The sequence below is a fragment of the Magnolia sinica genome, chromosome 2, assembly GCF_029962835.1.
Source record: "Magnolia sinica isolate HGM2019 chromosome 2, MsV1, whole genome shotgun sequence".
Classification (NCBI taxonomy): Eukaryota; Viridiplantae; Streptophyta; class Magnoliopsida; order Magnoliales; family Magnoliaceae; genus Magnolia; species Magnolia sinica.
The window spans coordinates 36,886,254-36,906,703 of NC_080574.1; the positions used below are offsets into that span (position 1 = coordinate 36,886,254).

The following is a 20,450-nucleotide window of genomic DNA, read 5'->3' on the forward strand; positions in this document are numbered from 1 at the left end:
TGGTATTTCTAGTTATGAAATTACACTATTGGTCAAACTAATTACATTTCAATGGGTGCTCGTCATCATTTGTGGCTAATGTTTGGTATTCCATGAACTTTGGTTGCTTGATTTCATGATCAGGCAAAGGGGCTTTTAATTGTTTGATTCTCTATGCCCTTCAAGAAACAGTAGAAGCAACTTTGATTATTATTATTATTATTTTTCTAAAACTGGGCAAAAGCCCCATGAACCCAGTTCGTCAATCCTAACCATAATTCAAAAACTTGAAAACTCGACTTGATATCTAGCTGGGTCAGTTCAACTTGAAGATTCAAACAAGTTTTTACTTGACTCATCTCGGTTATTTTAAAGTATTTCACGTGTTATATTTGAAAATCGGCATAGTACATAAAATACCCTCTTTCAAACACAATTGTGTGTTATAGCTCACTTGTAGTTCACCTGCTCACTCAGGAGAGGTTGCATGTTCAATTCTCGCGCGGAGTGACTCCATCGGGTCATGCTGAGTCGCATTGAGCCGACCAAGTTTTTGAGTCAACTCAACAAGTCTTGTCAAGTCCCAACTGAGTCAAGCTCATCAGCGAATTTCCATGAGACTTGGCTGAGTTTCAAGTGGAGTCTCTAATATTTAAAACCATGATTCTAACAAATTGCCAATATTAATGCAATATTTGATTTTCCTTTCTTTTGAAGTTGAAACATTTAGTGTGTGTTTGGATGCACTATAGAATTGAATTGCAATTTACTAGTCTAATGAAGTGTAGATGACCGAATCGTAATTTCCTTTTATATCCATTCATATTGAGGGTCTATGCCCCTAACTGCTGTCACATTACTTCATGTTGAATTTGAAAAGAAACATAACTGCAATTTCATGTCATCATTGTTGTCATCATCAATTCAATTAACTTGGACATCCAAACACAGCCTTAAAACTTTCATTCTATGGTAGTTTGCACATTCGTGGAAGTCACAAACATAAGCAGATACATTGTTTAGGTTTCCTGTTGCAGAGAAGATTGGGACTGAGTTTGTGGCTGACAAAGATGGAGGAGAAACAGAAATATGTATTTGGGCCATGTTTTTTGTGGATGAGATTTGCAGGCAATGTTCTCAAGCCCTAGCTAGAGATGGATACGCACACCTCCACCCCACAGACTGCATACCTCTATGGTGATTGAAGCCATTGATTCGGCCTGATACTTTGGATTTTTCGGCCGGCCTGAAAATTGTAGTTAGTGGAGAATTGTGGCCATTCAATGAAGTTCAACTTCTGTCGATTGAGTGCGGACCATTTTCATATTCGCTGCATTAATTTGTTATAAGTTAAAATGCATGCCAGATATGGTAGCTAATACAGTCCAATAGCTGTGATTTTTCAGCTTTTCAATTTGCACATGGTGAGACAACGGCAGACTCACATAGGGTGCTATGTTGTGGCTCGGGAGTTTCAAAACTCGACGTCTCTTTTATTTTTAAAAAATCAGCTCGATGCACCACAAATCTTGCTGTAGACTCACGCAAGCGGCAAGTTTCCTTGTGCAGGCGGCGAGTTTCCTTGTGACTTGCTTGAAATCTCAACTTGTTGACTGGACAAGTTTGGAGTCGAGTCACCGAGTTTTAGGACTGTTTCTATTGCAAATGGCAAACATGAAAAGGATCTGAATAGATCATTGCGCAGGCCCTACCTTGGATGGGTAGTGCCGTTAACTGGCCAGGCTGCAGCTGGGCCAAGCTCTGTCCAAGCCCAGCCTACTAAGCAAAAACTAGCCCTAAGCCTCACCTGGGCAGATGATGGGAAAGTACAAATAGGTTTGAGCCTGGGCTGATGTACAGCCCAGGCCTTTAATGTAGGTTTAAATTTCGAGCTAAGTCCCAGCCCAAGCCTTTACAGCCCTCTGGATGGGCCATATATGAAAAAAAAAATCCATACAGGTTGGAAAATCACAACCCTTGGATTTGGAGGCATCTTTGGGTAAATGATATACTGTTGTAGTCTGTGATGGTTGATACGCAGACTTTCAAAATTCTACATGTGGATGTGTGAACTCAAGTTAAATTGTCCAAATGCAGGATCAAAATCACATCGGTTGATCATGGACATTTGTTATCTGGATATGGATTTTCATTTCATCAAGCCATTTGTATCCATCAATTAGATCTAAAGAGATTGAGAAACGTAGATGATTGAGAAGGAAATAAAGGCCACACAATGATGGCTTTTCCATGATCAATATTTAAGGATTTCAAATATAACAACTTGTCTAAACTAACTGCTATATTTAAGGAAACAGAAAGATCCTCCTAAATACAATGAAACAGAATTCAAATAACAAATACAAAGTCAAAAACAAAACTTATTGAAAACAATATCAGATAAGATACGATGGCTCTATTATGCCCCCTCAAGATGGAACTCGAGAAGAGAGTCCAATCTTGGTCTTGAGAGTAAGAAATTGTGTCCTAGAAAGGGGCTTTGTCAGAGCATCAGCAAGTTGGTCTTTACTGGAAACATGAGCAACACGTAGACGACCCGATTGAACTTGATCACGAATAAAATGGAAGTCAATAGCTACATGCTTCATTTTCGAGTGGAAAACTGGGTTGGAACATAGAGAAGTGGCCCCAACGTTGTCACAATAAATCACTGGGGAATGAGAAAGAGACACACCAAGTTCATCCAAGAGAGAGCAGACCCAGTTGAGTTCGGCAGCAGTGTTTGCAACAGACCGATACTCTGCTTCAGTGCTGGACCGAGAGACAGAACGCTGCTTCTTGGAACTCCAGGAAATCGGATTTCGACCAAGATAAACAATATTGGCACTGGTGGAAGTGAAATCATCTTTGTTCCCAGCCCAATCGGCGTCAGAGAAGGCATGTAATTGAGCAGCAGGGAAGGCATGTGGAGAGTCACGGTAGAGAAGGATACCTTCATTAACTGAGCCACAAAGATAACGAAGAAGTCGCTTAACAAGAAGCCAATGATCTGAGGTTGGTTTATGCATGAACTGTGACAATTTATTGACTGCAAAAGCAATGTCTGGCCGAGTAAGTAGCAGATATTGCAAACTTCCAACTATGGCACGATATTCAGATGGATCACTCAGTGGAGAACCAGAGTGCAAAGTGATTGGTGGTGAAGTAGGAAGAGGTGTGAGAACAGGTTTTGCTTCCATCATTTTGGTACGAGCAAGAAGATCCAGTATGTAGCGCCTTTGAGAGAGCAACAGACCATGAGGATGTGAGATAACTTCCACACCTAAAAAATAAGAGAGCTGCCCAAGGTCCTTTAATGAAAACTGTTGAGATAATAGAGTCACAAATTGTTGAACAAAACCATCATTGTCACCCGTTATAATAATATCATCGACATAAACCAAGAGATAGATAAGGTGACCACCATGTTTGAGAATGAACAGAGAGGTATCAGCAAGGGAGTTCTGAAAACCCGAGGCTAGTAGAAATTTGCGAAGCTCAGTATACCAGGCACGTGGGGCTTGCTTCAGACCATAAATTGCTTTTCTTAGTTTGCAGACATAAGAGGGATTATCAGGATCAACAAAGCCTTGTGGTTGTGACATATAGACAGCTTCAGAAAGATAGCCTTGTAAAAAAGCATTGTTGATATCAAGCTGGCGGAGAGACCATTTACGACTAACAGCAAGACTGAGCACAAGGCGTACTGTAGTTGGCTTGACCACAGGGCTAAAAGTATCATGATAGTCAACACCAGGACGTTGATGAAACCCTTGAGCTACTAGGCGGGCCTTATACCTGTCAATGGAACCATCAGAGTGTCGTTTAATTCGAAAAATCCACTTACAACCAACTATATTGTGACTGGAAGCAGGAGGCACAAGCTCCCACGTTCCATTTCGAACAAGAGCGTCATATTCTTGAGACATGGCCCGACGCCATTTTTGATCCTTGAGGGCTTGGGTGGCAGTGGTGGGTTCTGTGTCCAGTGGTGGAGAAAGTTGAGTGGAAAGATTGAGCTTTTGAATAGGTTTGCGAATGTTATTTTTGGCTCTTGTGATCATTGTGTGGGTGGGAGTTGGTTGATGGGTAGAGGGAATGGAAGTGGTGATATGGAGAGGAGGTGGGTCGGATGAGGATGCAATAATGGTGGAATTAGGTGGCAAAGATTGGCTGTTTGTGACTGAGGGTAAGGATCCACTAGAATGTGTTGGTCCCACACACAAGGGTTGCCTAATAGGTTGCACGGCAAATGGGGTGACATCTGATGGCGAAGTTGTTGGTGAAGAAGCAGCTGCTGGCAAGGGCACATGAAGAGGTTGAGGAATCCAGGTAGACACCAGATCTGGTTGTGTAGGAGATGAAGGAGTGGATGCTTTTGAAAATGGAAACACTGACTCAACAAACTTAACATGCCTAGAGACATATGTTCTAGAGGTGGGTGGATGGAAACAAAGATAAGCACTTTGTGTTAGAGAGTAACCTAAAAAGACACATGGTTTGGAGCGAGCATCAAGTTTGTGTGAGGAATAGGGGCGAAGCCATGGGTAGCATAAACATCCAAAAATTCGAAGTTTTGAATAGTTTGGAGAAGTGCCAAAAATTTTTGCAAAAGGAGATGAAAGATCAAGTGTTGGGGTGGGCATTCTATTAATTAAATAAGTTGCAGTAGCAAACGCTTGAGGCCAAAAGGTTAAAGGTATGGAAGCATGGGTAAGAAGAGATAAGCCTGTTTCAACAATATGCCTATGTCTTCTCTCAGAATATCCATTATGTTCAGGAGTGTGTGGTGGGGTAGTGAGATGAGAGATGCCATTGATAGCAAGAAAGTTAGCTAAAGCTAAATATTCACCACCATTGTCTGAATAAAGTGTGCAAATTTTGAGTGTGAAGTGGTTTTCCACTATAGCTTTAAATCGGATAAAAACATCTTTAACCTCAGATTTATGCGTTAGTGGATAAAACCAGATGTATTTAGTGAAGTGATCTACAAAGATGACATAATATTTAAAACCATGATTTGATAAAACAGGGGAAGTCCATACATCTGAGAAGATGATTTGAAGAGGCCGAGAAGACACAATAGAAGAATTAGAAAAAGAAAGTTTGTGACTTTTATTGCACTGACATGCGTTACATAGAAAATCCGAAGTCAATGATGTGGAGGAGTTGATTTGACAATGAGAGAGAATGTGCTTTAAAATAGGAGAGGCTGGGTGACCTAGTCTATGATGCCACTGAGAAGAGGTTGTCTTGACACTGGAAAAAGCCAACAGAGGAGAGTGAATTGGAGTAGAGGATGGCCATTCATACACCCCATCTTTCGTTTTGCCCTTCAAGAGAGTTGCCCCCGTGCGAAGTTCCTTCACAATAAAAGAAGAAGATGAGAATTCAATGGACACATTATTGGAGAGACAAAATTGTGAGATGGAGATTAAATTTTTCTTCATTGTAGGAACACAGAGAACATTGTTTAATTGAAAAGAGGTGTTGGGAGTGTGAAGAGAGATTGAACCCGTGTGAGTGATGGGGAGGCCAGTGCCATCGCCGATCATGATATCATCTGAGCCTGTGTAAGGTGCATGAAGGGAGAGATTGGACAAGTCTGCTGTGACATGATGAGAAGCACCCGTGTCCAGTAACCATGTTGGATTGTTGGACGAAGTATTTGCAGCAAAATGGGCTCGAGGCTGCCATGGTGTTGGAGAATTTGTCGTTGGAGCACTTGCTATGGTGGATGGTGAATTAGGAACAAGGCGATAGGATGGGCACTTCTTGGCTGTATGTCCCTGAATTCCACAGATTTGGCAGTGACCAAGATAGGGACGAGGAGGCCGAGTGTTTCTACTGGAGTTTGGTCCAGTGTTGTATGCAGGGGTGTTATTGGTGTAGTTTGGCGACGGGCGCCAGCCCGTGTTGATGTTTCTGTTGTTGGATAGGTTGGAAGGACGCCAGCCATTGTTGGATCGATGTGCAGGATTTGCCGAAGCCGGAAAGTATGCAGGTGCAGACTTGGTTCCGGGTAAAGCTGCTTCATAATTCAGAAGTTTTTCATGAAGCTCGACAAAGGTGATCGGAGTGTCTCGAGCTTGGACGGCACGAACAAGTTCTTTATACTCATCCCCAAGCCCATCTAGGATTTTCTCCGTGAGATCATCTTCCTCCATTGGCGCTCCAAGAATTGCAAGCTCATCAGCACGAGCTTTCACTGTTTGCAGAAAATCTGTAACAGTTTGAGAGCCTTTGGTTAGATTTTTCAGATGAGTTTTTACCTGCTTAATGCGTCCTCGTGACGGCTTAGCATACGTGTCTGCCAAAATCGTCCAAGCTGCTTTAGATGTTTGGGCGCTAGCAATGAAAGGAATGATAGTGGGAGAAAGAGATCCAACAAGAGCATTTAGGATTAATTGATCTTGTCGAACCCATAAGATGTGAGCAGGATTTGGTGTAGTGGTGGCGTTGGACGTAACGGTGGCTGTTGGACATGGTTTTGAACCATCTATGTATCCTAGGAGATCATATCCGATGAAGAGGGTTTGAAATTGAAGCTTCCAGGAAATGTAGTTGTTATTGGTGAGTTTTAGTGGGGCTTGAGCTGAGATATTGATGGTGATCAAGGTTTGATTTGGTTCGTTGGTGTTGTAAATTGTAGGTTGGGATGAATTTGTAGTCATGACGGGGGTGGCTTAGAGAGGAATAGAAAAAAATAAAAATAAACTGCTCTGATACCATAAAGAGATTGAGAAACGTAGATGATTGAGAAGGAAATAAAGGCCACACAATGATGGCTTTTCCATGATCAATATTTAAGGATTTCAAATATAACAGCTTGTCTAAACTAACTACTATATTTAAGGAAACAGAAAGATCCTCCTAAATACAATGAAACAGAATTCAAATAACAAATACAAAGTCAAAAACAAAACATATTGAAAACAATATCAGATAAGATACGATGGCTCTATTAGATCATCATAGTCGTATTCGTCTAAGCCTTTCCCAATTAATTGGACCGTTTGGATGAATCCTTTTCTGCAATTCCACTCTATCAAGGGCTATAATTAAATATAGTTCGACCAAATGTCATCAAGTCCTTTCTTACCACCTTCATCCATGTCCTTTTCATCTTTTTGAAACTATCTTTGTCCTTTTAGAATTACACCAACTTCTAACAACAATAGCTCTGTCTCCAGTATACATGACTAAATCATATATGTTTCTTTGAATTTATTTATTTATAATTCTATATATATTCTTTATCTTCCCACTCATACCTGTCAACATTCTTATTTCAGCTACACTCATCCTACAAACATGTTGTTCTTTAACCACCCAACATTGCAGCCAATAAAGCATAGATAGTCTTATTAGATGAAGGCCACATAAAATTTTAAAAGCACATCTTCATTTCTCCCCCCAACTTAAAACTCTGTAGGAAACATTCCTCTTGAGCTCTCAACTCTCAAGAATTATTGATCAAGGTATTGGCAAGTGATCATTTAAAGAAAATCAAAAATCTTAACTAATTTTTCATTTTCACTTCGATTATTATTAAAATTACACTCCATGTATACTATATTTTAGTCTTATTAATTTTAAATTCTTTAGCTTCTAAACTATCCTTTTATAAATCTTTCTATTTATGCCCCTGTTAAAGTCCCTTGAAATACATTAATACACCATCCATTGACAGCTAAAGCTTTTAGAGGAACTGGTTATCTGACGTAGTATCAAAGCAGAAGGTCCTGTGTTTGGTCTCTCTGTGAATGGGGAATATATCTAAAATCACATTGACCAAGCAATGATAACCATCCAATTTAATGGCTAAATGGCTGACTAAAGGTAAAATAGTGAGTGGTCCAAGTTCCAAGGGAAACATTAGAAGTTAATACTATTTGTCTCCACCATTTTCAAGTCGTGCAAAACTAACATTTTATACTAGACCCAAAATGCAAATCCTGGCTGCAGGTCACTTCTTCGATGACTGCTGACTGTTTCCATTCTAACCGCTCACGGATGTCCACCGATCATTAAGTTTCAAAAGTTCAGTGTAATTTCAGATTGTGATTCATCTATATCGGAACCATGATTTGGAAGGTTCAATTTGAATTAGTCATGCCATGCCTACGATTTCCGTGAGCATATGTGCATGGAGCATTACACTCTTCAAGAGTATCAAACTACTCTGGAAGTGTGATGGTTGATACGCAGGCACAAAGCACTTGTGGAAGACAGGTAACTTAAATTAAAAAGTTCGAATTGTGGGTCCCAGTTTTGATGGCTCTTGGACCAGAAACTACACTGATTTGATTCCCCAACAGGATAATTGGTGGGTATTTAATGACGGCCAAAATAAAAATTAGTCAATGGTCCCTGTGTAAGAAACAAATTCCCATTAATCAAAGGCCAGGATCACTTAATCAATTTTGTATCACGAATTATCCAGAGTGGGTCCTGTTATATGGACAGCTTAATTTCAGCTGACGTATGCCACATGTACAACTAACGAGTGATTGCACATCAACAATCACACTCTGCCAGAGTATCAAATAACTCCACTATCTTAAATACCACCTTCCCCTCAGCGACAAGATAACGTTTTGATCATACATTCCCCACCTCATCTACAACCACCTGGTGCTTTATCTCAATGAGGGTACAAATCTCACCCTCTACTTATTTCTGTTAATGGCCAACCACCCCGTCAGCATTCCTACCTTTATACAGCAATGTGTGAATCATCCCTCGTCAGAAAGGTGGCCCACATGCTGGAAATGGCCCAGGGGCAGCAAGCAGATGGGAGATTGGCAGTTTCTAGCCACAAGAATCTAAGGCTTGTCTAGCATGTATTAGCACTCAACTAGCCTGAATATATCGTACGCTGACCGCCTGGCAATCCCATCGATGATTTTGCCATGCATCTCACATACACCCTGCAATAAAAAGGTCGTTGGAACTGGTACTAAATACAGGTTGGATATCGTTTCTAGTGGTCACAACTGTTGATATGGTGGGCCACCATCTGCATGTGCTATAGGCAAAAAATGAGAGAATTCCCACAGCCCCATCATATACAAGTATTTTTGGTGGTTGAATGTAGACAGTTGATCTAACAGTTCTGTTTTCAGGCCACTGATCGTATGGCTTCCATGGTCCAATCCCCTGGGACATCCATTTAGTGGTCCATCAGATCAACAGAGCAGTCATCTGGCATGTTTGCAAAGAGGGAGAGATGAAAACAGTCTCAAGGAAAATTACTCTTAATGCACTTTGCAAAAAAGAATACAATATTTCAGACATAAGAAGAGGGAAGACCTAAAAGCTTACAATGCTGCTGATAGGAAAGAAGAGGAGTCTAATGGTTTGGAAGTTACATTTGAGGGGGGGAAGGGTTATTTATGCCTATTGAAGATGTAAGGTAGTGAAACAGGTGATTTACATGCAGCAGATCAGATGGCGGTTTTGCCTTCTTTCTTTCAATCTCATTCATCATCAACAGCTGAAACTGGCAGTTGTTGAATCTCTCTACTGAAATAAAGCTTCAAAAACCCTCCCTGCGTAAAGGGAGGGAATCAAAAGCTATAAGCACAATCGGATTCTCTGCCCCTCTCTTTCATTGCCACCCATCTGTGATTGCTCAACGTCTCTTTCGGCTACACATCTTTTATAGGGCATGAACCCCTTTGCGCGGTTCCCAGGACTCGATGTTTTTAGGCTAGAGAATGCTGAATTCTCACTTGCTTTAAAGTGGAAAACAGTCATCGGTTCCTTTTCTTTATCTCCATTACGGGAGTCAACGACATCACTATTCCTTTCACCAATTCCTGCTTCACCTATGGTGCTGGTGTTTGAACCAGTCCAGGATCCTTCCTTGTTCGTATCTCTAACGTCTGAGGCTACCATGCAGGAATCAGGAGGTGTTTGTCTAGATTCTTCATTAAATGGTTGAGCGAGAGGGAAGAGTAAACTTCCATGAGAAACCCACCAGGGCAGAGGATTGGTAGATTCTGCCGAATTTGAATTTTCTTGCTGGAATTGCATGCAATAGAATAATGGTGGTATTCCACAGGACCATTGATTCCAAGCGCTTTGGCTTGAAATCCCAGAACAATCTCTCTGCATCATGTCTTCTGGTGATTGTGGAGATGTCTTCTGCACATCTGTTTCTAAATTTTCTTGGTGGCTTCCGATGTCACTGAGAGGCAACGACTTGTGGCACTGAGGAATGTTCTCAACAACAGGTGAAGATGGTCGGTGAGAATCGGTGACTAAGAGTGTCCTTCCGAAGAGCTTAAGACTTGTCATGTGTGTCTCAACTGGTGAAGTTTCCCTTGTAAAGACATGATCTTTAAAACCCATATCTGATTCCTGGAAATCCAGTTTAACCAACCAAACATGAGAAAGGAAAAACATCATCACGAAACAATTCAAAATCATCATAGAGTAAGGTCGTAGATTTGACATGGTCGTACCAAAGATGATTTGTCCTGTGGGCTTGAACGAGCAGGCAACGGGGCTGGAAATGGAAATCTGTTCTCTTCTTCGGCTGATGAAGTGGATGTTGGGTATCCATTCTCTTGCTTCTCAAGTAACAAACCTACAGGGTTTGATCCAGCAGCAGATGACACAGGTGATGAGCAGCCATTTGATAGATTTGAAACAGTCGACCAAACTGTATCCGACCCAACTGCAGATAAAACAGATGATGGTGATCTGTTATCTTGTTCATAGGCTGATGTTGGTGATGAAGACCTTTCAAGCTGCTCAGGAACTGATATTCCCTTAGTGGACGAATGGATCAATTTACGAGGATATGGATGTACGGGTTTTCTTTTTGGACGAGGAGGTGGTATCTCGATAGACTTCACAGAGTCTGCATTGCTACTGGACTCCCGCACCACCTACACGACAAAGATTACAGACTGTGAGAAAGATAACCAAGAAATTGGTAAAATAGCCTAGCATGACCAGCAGCTCCTTTTCATGAAAAGACGACTTACTTCAATGATCAAGTAAGACTATCCATGAGCATATTATGGTAGAAAATAGGTACTGGATGAAGAGCAATAAACCTTAGAGAAGAACTTCTGAGCATGGCTTCGAATCTGAACTGCAGTCTTTGAACCTATGTGTTCTGCAAAAGCATAAGGAAATTTCATGAGATGGATGGGAAAACCTACAAAAGGATTTCCATTACCAAAACATCAGAGTTCACCCAATGGTACCTTCAATTCGACGCCAGGCACGGCCATACAGTTTTAAAGCTTCCAAGAACTTCTTATGCTCTTCCTCTGTCCATCTTTCTCGCTGTTTTGTAATTGTGTAAGGTTTTCTAACCTATTCACACAGGAACAAAAGAGTGAGAGAGAAAAAAGAAAGTCATAATTCAACTGAACTACTCCCCAATGAATACAGAATTCACGGTTATGCAAAGAATGTAACCTTGGGGGTGAGTTCATCGCCTGACGCATAAAACTCCTTCATTTGAACCCCATTTGGTGAAGGTTTCCCGACATCCACACAAATATGACCAATCGGCATGAGAATGGGGTTTAAACCTGCGCCTATGCTTTTTTCCTAAATTCAAATAAGAAAAGGTTAGAGGTGATCTCCTCCAAATTCCTAACCCTATAAAAAGAAGCATTAACCAGTCATGGAAGAATCAACAAACAACTTCCCCACTACTTTGATTCTCCGTTCCAGTAGGGTGGAAAAAAGAAACAGAATCTTTGAGTTCTTCTATCATGGCATGGAGCTATAACCATTCATGGTGGAATTTAGAGTTTTCAACATGGCGCAAAACACTCTTCAATTTCAACACAAGATGCGAATTAAGCTTAAAGAGAAGCGTCGGATTTTCAATCCAACGGTTTACCAAAACTCATCCAACATAACGTAAAATCAATATGCAAATTGAACTTAGCAAAAACATCAGTTTCCTAATTCGACCAGGAAAACAGGTATGGACGGTTCAAGATGAATACCTGAACAGACATCACCGAGTAAAAGCCCTTAACCTTGCCAGAGATCAAATCCTCCTCCTCCTTATTCTTCCTTCCTTTCTTCTTTGGATCAATCTCTTTTTTACTCTCTTGCAGTCTCTCTCTTCAACCCAAATTCCATCAAAATTCCTAAAATACTCGCCTCAATCTCCCTTCTCATAAACTCCTCCAAAAACTAACATCCACAAACTCCTCTCTCTAAATCAGCACAATTCAATCGACTCCTACGAAACTTCTCGACTTCGAGAATAGGAGAAGCACTTCAATTACGCCTCAAAAACCTTCGACTATGTAAATCCAATAAGCGAACAGCAATCTGATAAACAGAAAATGAATATTTTAGATCGAAGGTTAATATCGATGGATATTTCTTCCCTTCACCTGAAAAGAATCCAGAAACACAAAAATCGAATCGAATTTTCAGCATCTCTTCATGCGATCCTGAAAATTCCTACTCGAAAAGCAAGATCTTAAGCCTAATTTCTTCAAACAGCAGAAAAATAAAGGAAAAATCACAGATAGATCGAGATTTTGAAAAAATGAGAAAAAGAAAAGTCGGAGACAACTATTGTCGGAATCTGACGAAATTACCTTCAAATACAGCTGGAAAACTGAATCTACGCTTGCTATTCGCCGGAAAATGTCCTCTTGAGATAAGACCGTCAGACCCCGGCGAAAAATCGATAGAGATTTTTCAGAGAGAAAGAGAGAATAGCAACCAGAAATATGCAGAGGCGAATGAATGTGGGCTTTTTAGGGGAAAGGGTAAAGGAGGGGTCGCCACGTCAGCGTGCATTTTTTTCTTTTCGCTTTTCTCTCCGATGAAAAATCGAGAAAACGATAGAATCTTGTGGCTGTCAATGCACGAGCATTGACACGTGGCGCATCCTTGTCTTGTCCCCGCATTTCACTCACGGCTTCATATTTAGTGGAGGGAGAGAGTAAATATCGGATAATAAACTCACGTGCACGTTTGTAAGTGCACTCGCCTCACACGTGGAATGAGTAGCACGAGTATAATATCTGATCCGATCATCAGTCGGTCCCTCGCTTGTAAATACCATCTATAAAATATTGGACTGATGTAATTATCTCATGAACCACACGTGTAGAAAATTTAAAGTAATAGTCAATTTCTCATGGCCGTCCATCTGCATCGTAAATGCGCACGTGGGATTTACCCATTGCGTGTGCACCGAATGAGCAGCCGCAGGGCCGCACGCACGTGCCTCGTTTACGAGATCGAGGCAAACACACAGGAAGCGGATTGCGTACTGACTAACTCAGTACGCTAAGCGTACTGAGTAAACTTTGTGGGGTCCACCTTGATTTGCATATTTTATCTACTCCTTCCATCCATTTTAACAGATAATTCTATAGCTTGATCCCAAAAATGAGAAATACCCAAGTCTCAAGTGGACCTCACCACAGGAAATAGTTTGAATTGAAATTCTACCGTTGAAAATTTCTGGGGGCCCACATAAGTTTTAGATCAAGCTGATATTTGTTTTTTACCTTCATCCATCTCTTTGTAATCTTATGAACAGGTTGGATGACAAATAAAAATCAGTGTCGGCCCTAGCAAGGTTTCAACGGTGGAAGTCATTATTCTCATTGTTTCTTATAGTGTGGTCCACTTGAGCTTTGAGAATATGTTTATTTTAGAATCAACCACTAAAATTATCTCGAAAAACGGATGGACGGCCTGGATAACCCACATACATTCATAGTAGGCCCAGATGAGTTTACTCAGTACGATAAAAGCGTACTGAGTAACTCAGTACGCAATCCTATTTCAAGCACACAAACACAAGAGAATAAAAACGGAGGACTGCTGCATACATCGTGATGTATTTTTTTAGGTGTCGCGTACTTCATCCGTTGGATCTGTGGAGGTTTTTCGATGATCCTGACCGTTAATATAACGTGCTTCACTTTGAATGGTTGCCCAAAACAATATTCAAGATTGTAAGATCCTATCACGGTAAGACACAAGTCTATCATATACCTACAGTTGATCTTCGGGTCCCACGCGTGGACGATTGATACGATCTTGAATGACAGCCGTCGGTTCAGCTGGTTCTCTAAGCTTCCATTTTCAACCCTCTACATAAAGTATGACACTGACAATTGGTGGCTAGGATTCTCTAGCCGTTATTATTATTTATTTTCTTGGTGAAACGACTATTGGGAAATGTAGTGCTTGATAGCTAATATACAAGTGATTGGACCGGATTCTTACTTTTTCTATACACTGGATTATTATATTATTCTTGTTGAGAAGTGGTCGTGTTTGACATCTGGGCCATTCATTAGGAATGACCCAAATTAATCAAGCGATCTTAACCATTCATTGTTAGCCATATAGTTGGAGGTCACTGATCGAATGATTAGGATCATGTTGGTAAGCATAAGCTGCAGACTACTGTTCATACTCACCAGCCTCATAGACGGTCCGGATCTCGTACGTGTACCACGTAGGGACACGAAAGACGTATGTCCCTCAGGAGCACCAAGCAGAGTACCGTGAAAAACAAAAAATCTAAAATATCTCAACCTCAAAATAACAGGTGAGGGTGTGAGACAAACCATGGCCAAGAGCAGTGGATCAAAAGCGACGGACTTTATGCGCTTTTTGCCACGTCACTACCACTCGCCTTCACAGACTAACGTAAGCGCCACGCGTATTTTAGCGTTTTGGAGGAGAAAAGGAGTTTAAAAAAAGAGAAAAGCGTGGTGTAGGAGAGGATATGGACGATTCTCGACCACTCAAATTGGTGGATTTGAAATACATTAATGGGTGATTTCGTCGGTTTCAAAAGCGTGTTAGAAAAAACTTTCAAATCCGGACAGGTGGCCCTTGCAAAGCTCGAGTTCTCGGAGCGTTGCTGAATAGCTATTTGCGCTTTTTGGTAAGCAGACATGTGTTCTTTTCCTTTCAATCAATGGTTGTGGATCGCCCATTGTACCCCACTATGTGTTGATCTGGACCGTTATTTTGGTAGGTACTACTATATAATACATATTTCAGGAAAATCACTAAATTTTTCTTTAAATATTTAATAGATACATGCTTAAAAATGGACCGTTTGTTTGGATACACCTTCGTGTGTGCTTCGTGGATTAGTTCTCAGTAATATCTTTTCCACGTGGTCCAACCGAATCATTTCCATATGGCCCACCTGCGGTGGGACCTCCTATTTGAATGGCGTGGACAGACAAGGGATGGGCTGGTGGTAAGCCTCCCTGGTATATCTAGATGGATGGATGTAAGAAGTAACGCCATTGGTTGGGTAGGCAAGGAACCACGGGGTATGAGACGGACGCGAATTGCCTGTGCCCCCGGTCAACAGGAAGTTTCCGTCGGCGGAAGCGATGTGGGATCCACTGTGATGTCCGTGAGAAATCTACTCCGTCCAAAAGTTTCTAAAGACAAAATATAATACAGAAAATTATAAGATATTCATATATATATATAATGTGGGCCACACAACAGGAAAAAATAAGAATTAAAATGTCTACCGTTGAAACCTTCCTAGAGCGTATCATGATGTTTATATGTCATCCAAACCGTCCATAACCTTATTCCCACTGGAATGAACTGAAAACAAAAATATTAGCCTGATCCAAAACTTTTGTGACCCCACAAAGGTTTCAATGGTGGATGTTCAATCCCCACTGCTTCCTATCGCGTCATCCACTCTGAGTTTTTTACCTGCCTCATGTTGGGATCCTGTCCTCTTGTGAACTTGGGAAAGATGGATGAAGTGGATTCCATAAAAACGCGAGTAATTACCAACTGTACGACCCATATATGGCACATCAACCTATTGAAGCCTACTCGCTTTTAACCTTTCGAGAAAAAGCCGCAGCTGCACGGCCCCATTTCTCAGGTCGAAAATCCTTCCGTTATGTGAGAAAGCTAGGACTAGCTACGGATTATAACCGTAGCTTTATCCGTAGCTATAGCCTTACCTTTAACCTGTTGATTGCAAAAGGGTGGACCGCGAGTTGAGGTTGACTGGGAGTCACTGTCCCACTAACCCAGTCAGCTGGGTCCAAACCTGGTCGACCCCAACTCGCTATTCGACCTTTGTATTTTTATTTTTATTTTTTACAAGGAGAACTTTTTCTCTCCTACATTTTTCTCTAATATATATTTATATAAATATGTATATATAAGCATATAAAAAAAAAATTTCTCTCTTTTTATTCATTTCGTTCTTTATTCATTTAATAAACATATCTCTTAAACCAGAATGAGTTACTTAACATACCATATAGGATTTGGGGGTAGGAGATGCTACTTTAGCTAACCAACCTACTTATTTTCCAGGATTCCATCAAGTCAGTGGTTGAAAATTCATTTCATTCACTTCGTGGCCAATTTCAATCAGTTCATGGTCAATTTCATTTATTTCATTTCACGTTCAATTCCATGCATTTCAAGGTCAATTCCCTTTACTTTCAATGTCAATTCACTTCACTTTACTTCACGATCAATTCCATTCATTTTACGGTCAATTCGCTTCACTTCACGGTCAATTCCATGCATTTCACGGTCAATTCCCTTCACTTCACGGTCATTTGCGATTTCGTGTTGATTCATGGTCATTTTCCATGCATTTCACGGTCAATTTCCTTCACTTCACGATCATTTCCACGCATTTCATGGTCAAATCGCTTCACTTCAAGGTCATTTCTATGCATTTCACGGTCATTCCCGTCGATTTTGTGTTGATTCACGGTCATTTCCATGCATTTCATGGTCAATTCACTTCCCTTCACAGTCATTTCCATGTATTTCACAGTCAATTCGCTTCACTTCACGGTCATTTCCATGCATTTCACGGTCAATTCCCTTCACTTTACGATCAACTCCCTTTACTTCACGGTCAATTTGCTTCACTTCACGGTCATTCCCGGCGATTCCGTGTTGATTCACGGTCATTTCCACGCATTTCATGGTCAATTCCCTTCACTTCACGATCATTTGCATGCATTTCACGGTCAATTCGCTTTACTTCACGGTCATTTTCATGCATTTCACGGTCATTCCCTGCAATTCCGTGTTGATTCACGATCATTTTTACGCATTTCACGGTCAATTCCCTTCACTTCACGATCATTTCCACGCATTTCACGGTCAATTCGCTTCACTTCACAGTCATTTCCATGCATTTCATGGTCATTCCCAGCGATTCAGTGTTGATTCACGGTCATTTCCACGCATTTTACGGTCAATTCCCTTCACTTCACGGTCATTTCCACGCATTTCACAATCAATTCGCTTCACTTCATGGTCATTTCCATGCATTTCACGGTCATTCCCGGCAATTCCGTGTTGATTCACGGTCATTTTCACAGTCAATTCCCTTCACTTCACGGTCATTTCCATGCATTTCACGGTCATTCCCTGTGATGCGTGGAAATGACCACGAATCAACACGGAATCGCTAGGAATGACCGTGAAATACATAGAAATGACCGTGAAATGCGTGAAAATGATCGTGAAGTGAAGGGGAATTGACCGTGAAATGCGTGGAAATGACTGTGAATCAACATGGAATCGCCGGGAATGACCGTGAAATGCATGGAAATGACCGCGAAGTGAAGCGAATTGACCGTGAAATGCATGGAAATGACCGTGAAGTGAAGGGAATTGACCATGAAATGCATGGTAATGACCTTGAATCAACACGGAATCACCGGGAATGACCATAAAATGCATGAAAATGACCGTGAATCAACACGGAATCGCCGAGAATGATCGTGAAATGTATGGAAATGACTGTGAATCAACACGGAATCGCTGAGAATGACCATGAAATGCATGGAAATTACCGTGAAGTGAAGCGAATTGACCATGAAATGCGTGGAAATGATCGTGAAGTGAAGCGAATTGACCGTGAAATGCATGGAAATAACCGTGAATCAACACGAAATCGCCAGGAATGACCGTGAAATGCATGGAAATGACCGTGAAGTGAAGCGAATTGACCGTGAAATGCGTGGAAATGACCGTGAAGTGAAGGGAATTGACCGTGAAATGTGTGGAAATGACCGTGAATCAACACGGAATCGCCGGGAATGACCGTGAAATGCATGGAAATGACCGTGAAGTGAAGCGAATTAACTATGAAGTGAAGGGAATTGACTGTGAAGTGAAGGGAATTGACCGTGAATCAACACGGAATCGCCGGGAATGACCGTGAAATGCATGGAAATGACCGTGAAGTGATGCGAATTAACTGTGAAATGTGTGGAAATGACCGTGAAGTAAAGGGAATTGACCGTGAAATGCATGAAAATGACTGTGAATCAACACGGAATCGACGGGAATGACCGTGAAATGTATGGAAATGATCGTGAAGTGAAGTGAATTGACCATGAAATGCGTGGAAATGACCGTGAAGTGAAGGGAATTGACCGTGAAATGCATGGAAATGACCGTGAATCAACACGGAATTGATGGGAATGACCGTGAAATGCACAGAAATGACCATGAAGTTAAGCGAATTGACCGTGAAGTGAAGGGAATTGACTGTAAAATGCATGGAATTGACTGTGAAGTGAGGCGAATTGACCGTGAAATGAATGGAATTGATCGTGAAGTGAAGCGAATTGACCGTGAAAGTGAAGGGAATTGACCGTGAAATGCATGGAATTGAATGTGAAATGAAATGAATGAAATTGACCATGAACTGATTGAAATTGGCCACGAAGTGAATGGAATGAATTTTCGACCATCAACCTGATGGAATCTTGGAAAATAAGTAGGTTCGTTAGCTAAAGTAGTATCCCCACCGTCCAGGGACGGTGGGTGTGTTCTTGTGCGTGCGTGTGTGGGTGTGTACATGTGTGTATATATATTTATATTTATATATATATATATATATATATATATATATATATATATATATACATGTATTAAAGAAAAATGTAGGATAGAAAATGTTCTCCTTGTAAAAAAAAATAAAATAAAATAAAAGTATAAAGGTGGAACAACGAATTGGGGTCAACGGGTCAGTAGGATAGTGAGTCGGGGTCGACCGTGTTTGGGTTAGGTTGGGTTTTTTTTTTTTTTTCCTTGTTGTAATCCCATTGCTATTTATGGGTCCCATTATGATGTATGTGTTATATCCAAACCGTCCATTTATCTGGCGAACTCGTATTAAGGCTTGACACAAAAAATAAGTCAGATCTAGCTATCAAGCGGACCACACTGTAAAAGGCAGTAGAGGATTGAACGTCTACCATTGAAATCCTTGCATGGGTCACAGAAGTTTTGGATCATTATGATTTTTTTTTTCCTCTTCATCCAGGTCTTTTTTATCTTATGAATAGATTGGATGGAAAATATATGTTATGGTGGGCCCTACAAAATTTTTAACGGTGAAAATCAATTTCCCCCCTGCTCGTTGTGGTGTGGTCCAGTTAATCTTTGGGTATGATTTTTTTTTTTTTCTGATAATGCTCCGAAATGATCTCGAAATATGGATGAACGTTGTGGATATAATAAATACATAACTGTGGGGCCCGTGTAACTTTGATATCTTTTGAACCGTTCGTACAACTCGGAGTTCGAGGAGCGTAAGCGCTCGTCTTGGAGCACCAGGCGATCCGCCCCGCCTCAGGAAGGAAAGCAGGGGCATTTTCGACCTGAGAAATGGGGCCGTATAGCTGGGGATTATTCTTGGAAGGTAAAAGGCAAGTGGGCTTAAAAAGGTTGTGAGCCATATACTGGTCATACAGTTGGAAATTTCTCAAAAAACATCAACCCCCACCCCCACATAGCTGCCGCCGGAAACGGATTGCTACTCCCCTCACACCAGCCAATGACCGGTTGTTGGTGCTCCATGGGCCCCACCATGATGTATGTGTTTCATCCATGCGGTCCATCTGTTTTTACAGATCATTTTACAGTATGAGACCAAAAACGATATATCCCAATCTTTAGTGGACCACATTACAAGAAATAGTGTTGAATGAGCGTCTACCGTTGAAAAACATTTTGAGGACATAAAAGTTTTGGATTAAACTGATTTTTGTTTTCTCCCTTCATCTGGGCCTATATGACATAATCAATATATTGGATGTCAAATAAATATGACAGTGGGCCTTAGGAGGATTTTAATGATGGATATCCAATCACTATTGTTTTCATGTGGTGCGGTCCACTGAGATTTATATACCTCTTATTTTTGAAGTCAAACCATAAAATGACCTGTAAAAATGGATGAACGGAATGGATGAGACACATACATCATGGTGGGCCCACAGATCACCGACCACAAACCACGGGGCCGGTGTAAGGGGGAGTAGCCAATCCGTTTCCGCTACCGCCTATGGAAACTTCATGGTTCAGGTACGGGCATTTATCGCCCCATGAGGACACGATGATGCTGGTGCATGAGCTTGAGGAATTATATCATAAATGGGTCCCGACTTCTTTTGCATCGTACAACA

General features: G+C 41.1%; 1 protein-coding gene across 1 annotated transcript; it reads right to left on the bottom strand.

The window, feature by feature from the left end:
* Positions 1-9,223: 9,223 nt before the first annotated feature.
* On the bottom strand, positions 9,224-12,731 carry LOC131236962 (protein CCA1-like). Its single transcript, XM_058234548.1, has 7 exons — positions 12,573-12,731; positions 11,964-12,297; positions 11,422-11,556; positions 11,205-11,316; positions 11,052-11,113; positions 10,452-10,880; positions 9,224-10,347 (listed from the first exon to the last, which is right to left on the bottom strand). The coding sequence occupies exons 2-7, from the start codon at positions 11,973-11,975 to the stop codon at positions 9,559-9,561; spliced, it is 1,539 nt and encodes a 512-aa protein (XP_058090531.1). The 5' UTR covers positions 11,976-12,297; positions 12,573-12,731; the 3' UTR covers positions 9,224-9,558.
* Positions 12,732-20,450: the final 7,719 nt, after the last annotated feature.

Excerpts from the sequence above, each read along its gene's own strand:
- LOC131236962 (XM_058234548.1), bottom strand. Across the intron at positions 11,114-11,204 it reads TGCCTGGCGTCGAATTGAAG|AACACATAGGTTCAAAGACT; the intron begins GTACCATTGGGT and ends ATGCTTTTGCAG. Across the intron at positions 10,348-10,451 it reads CACAGGACAAATCATCTTTG|GAATCAGATATGGGTTTTAA; the intron begins GTACGACCATGT and ends CTGGATTTCCAG.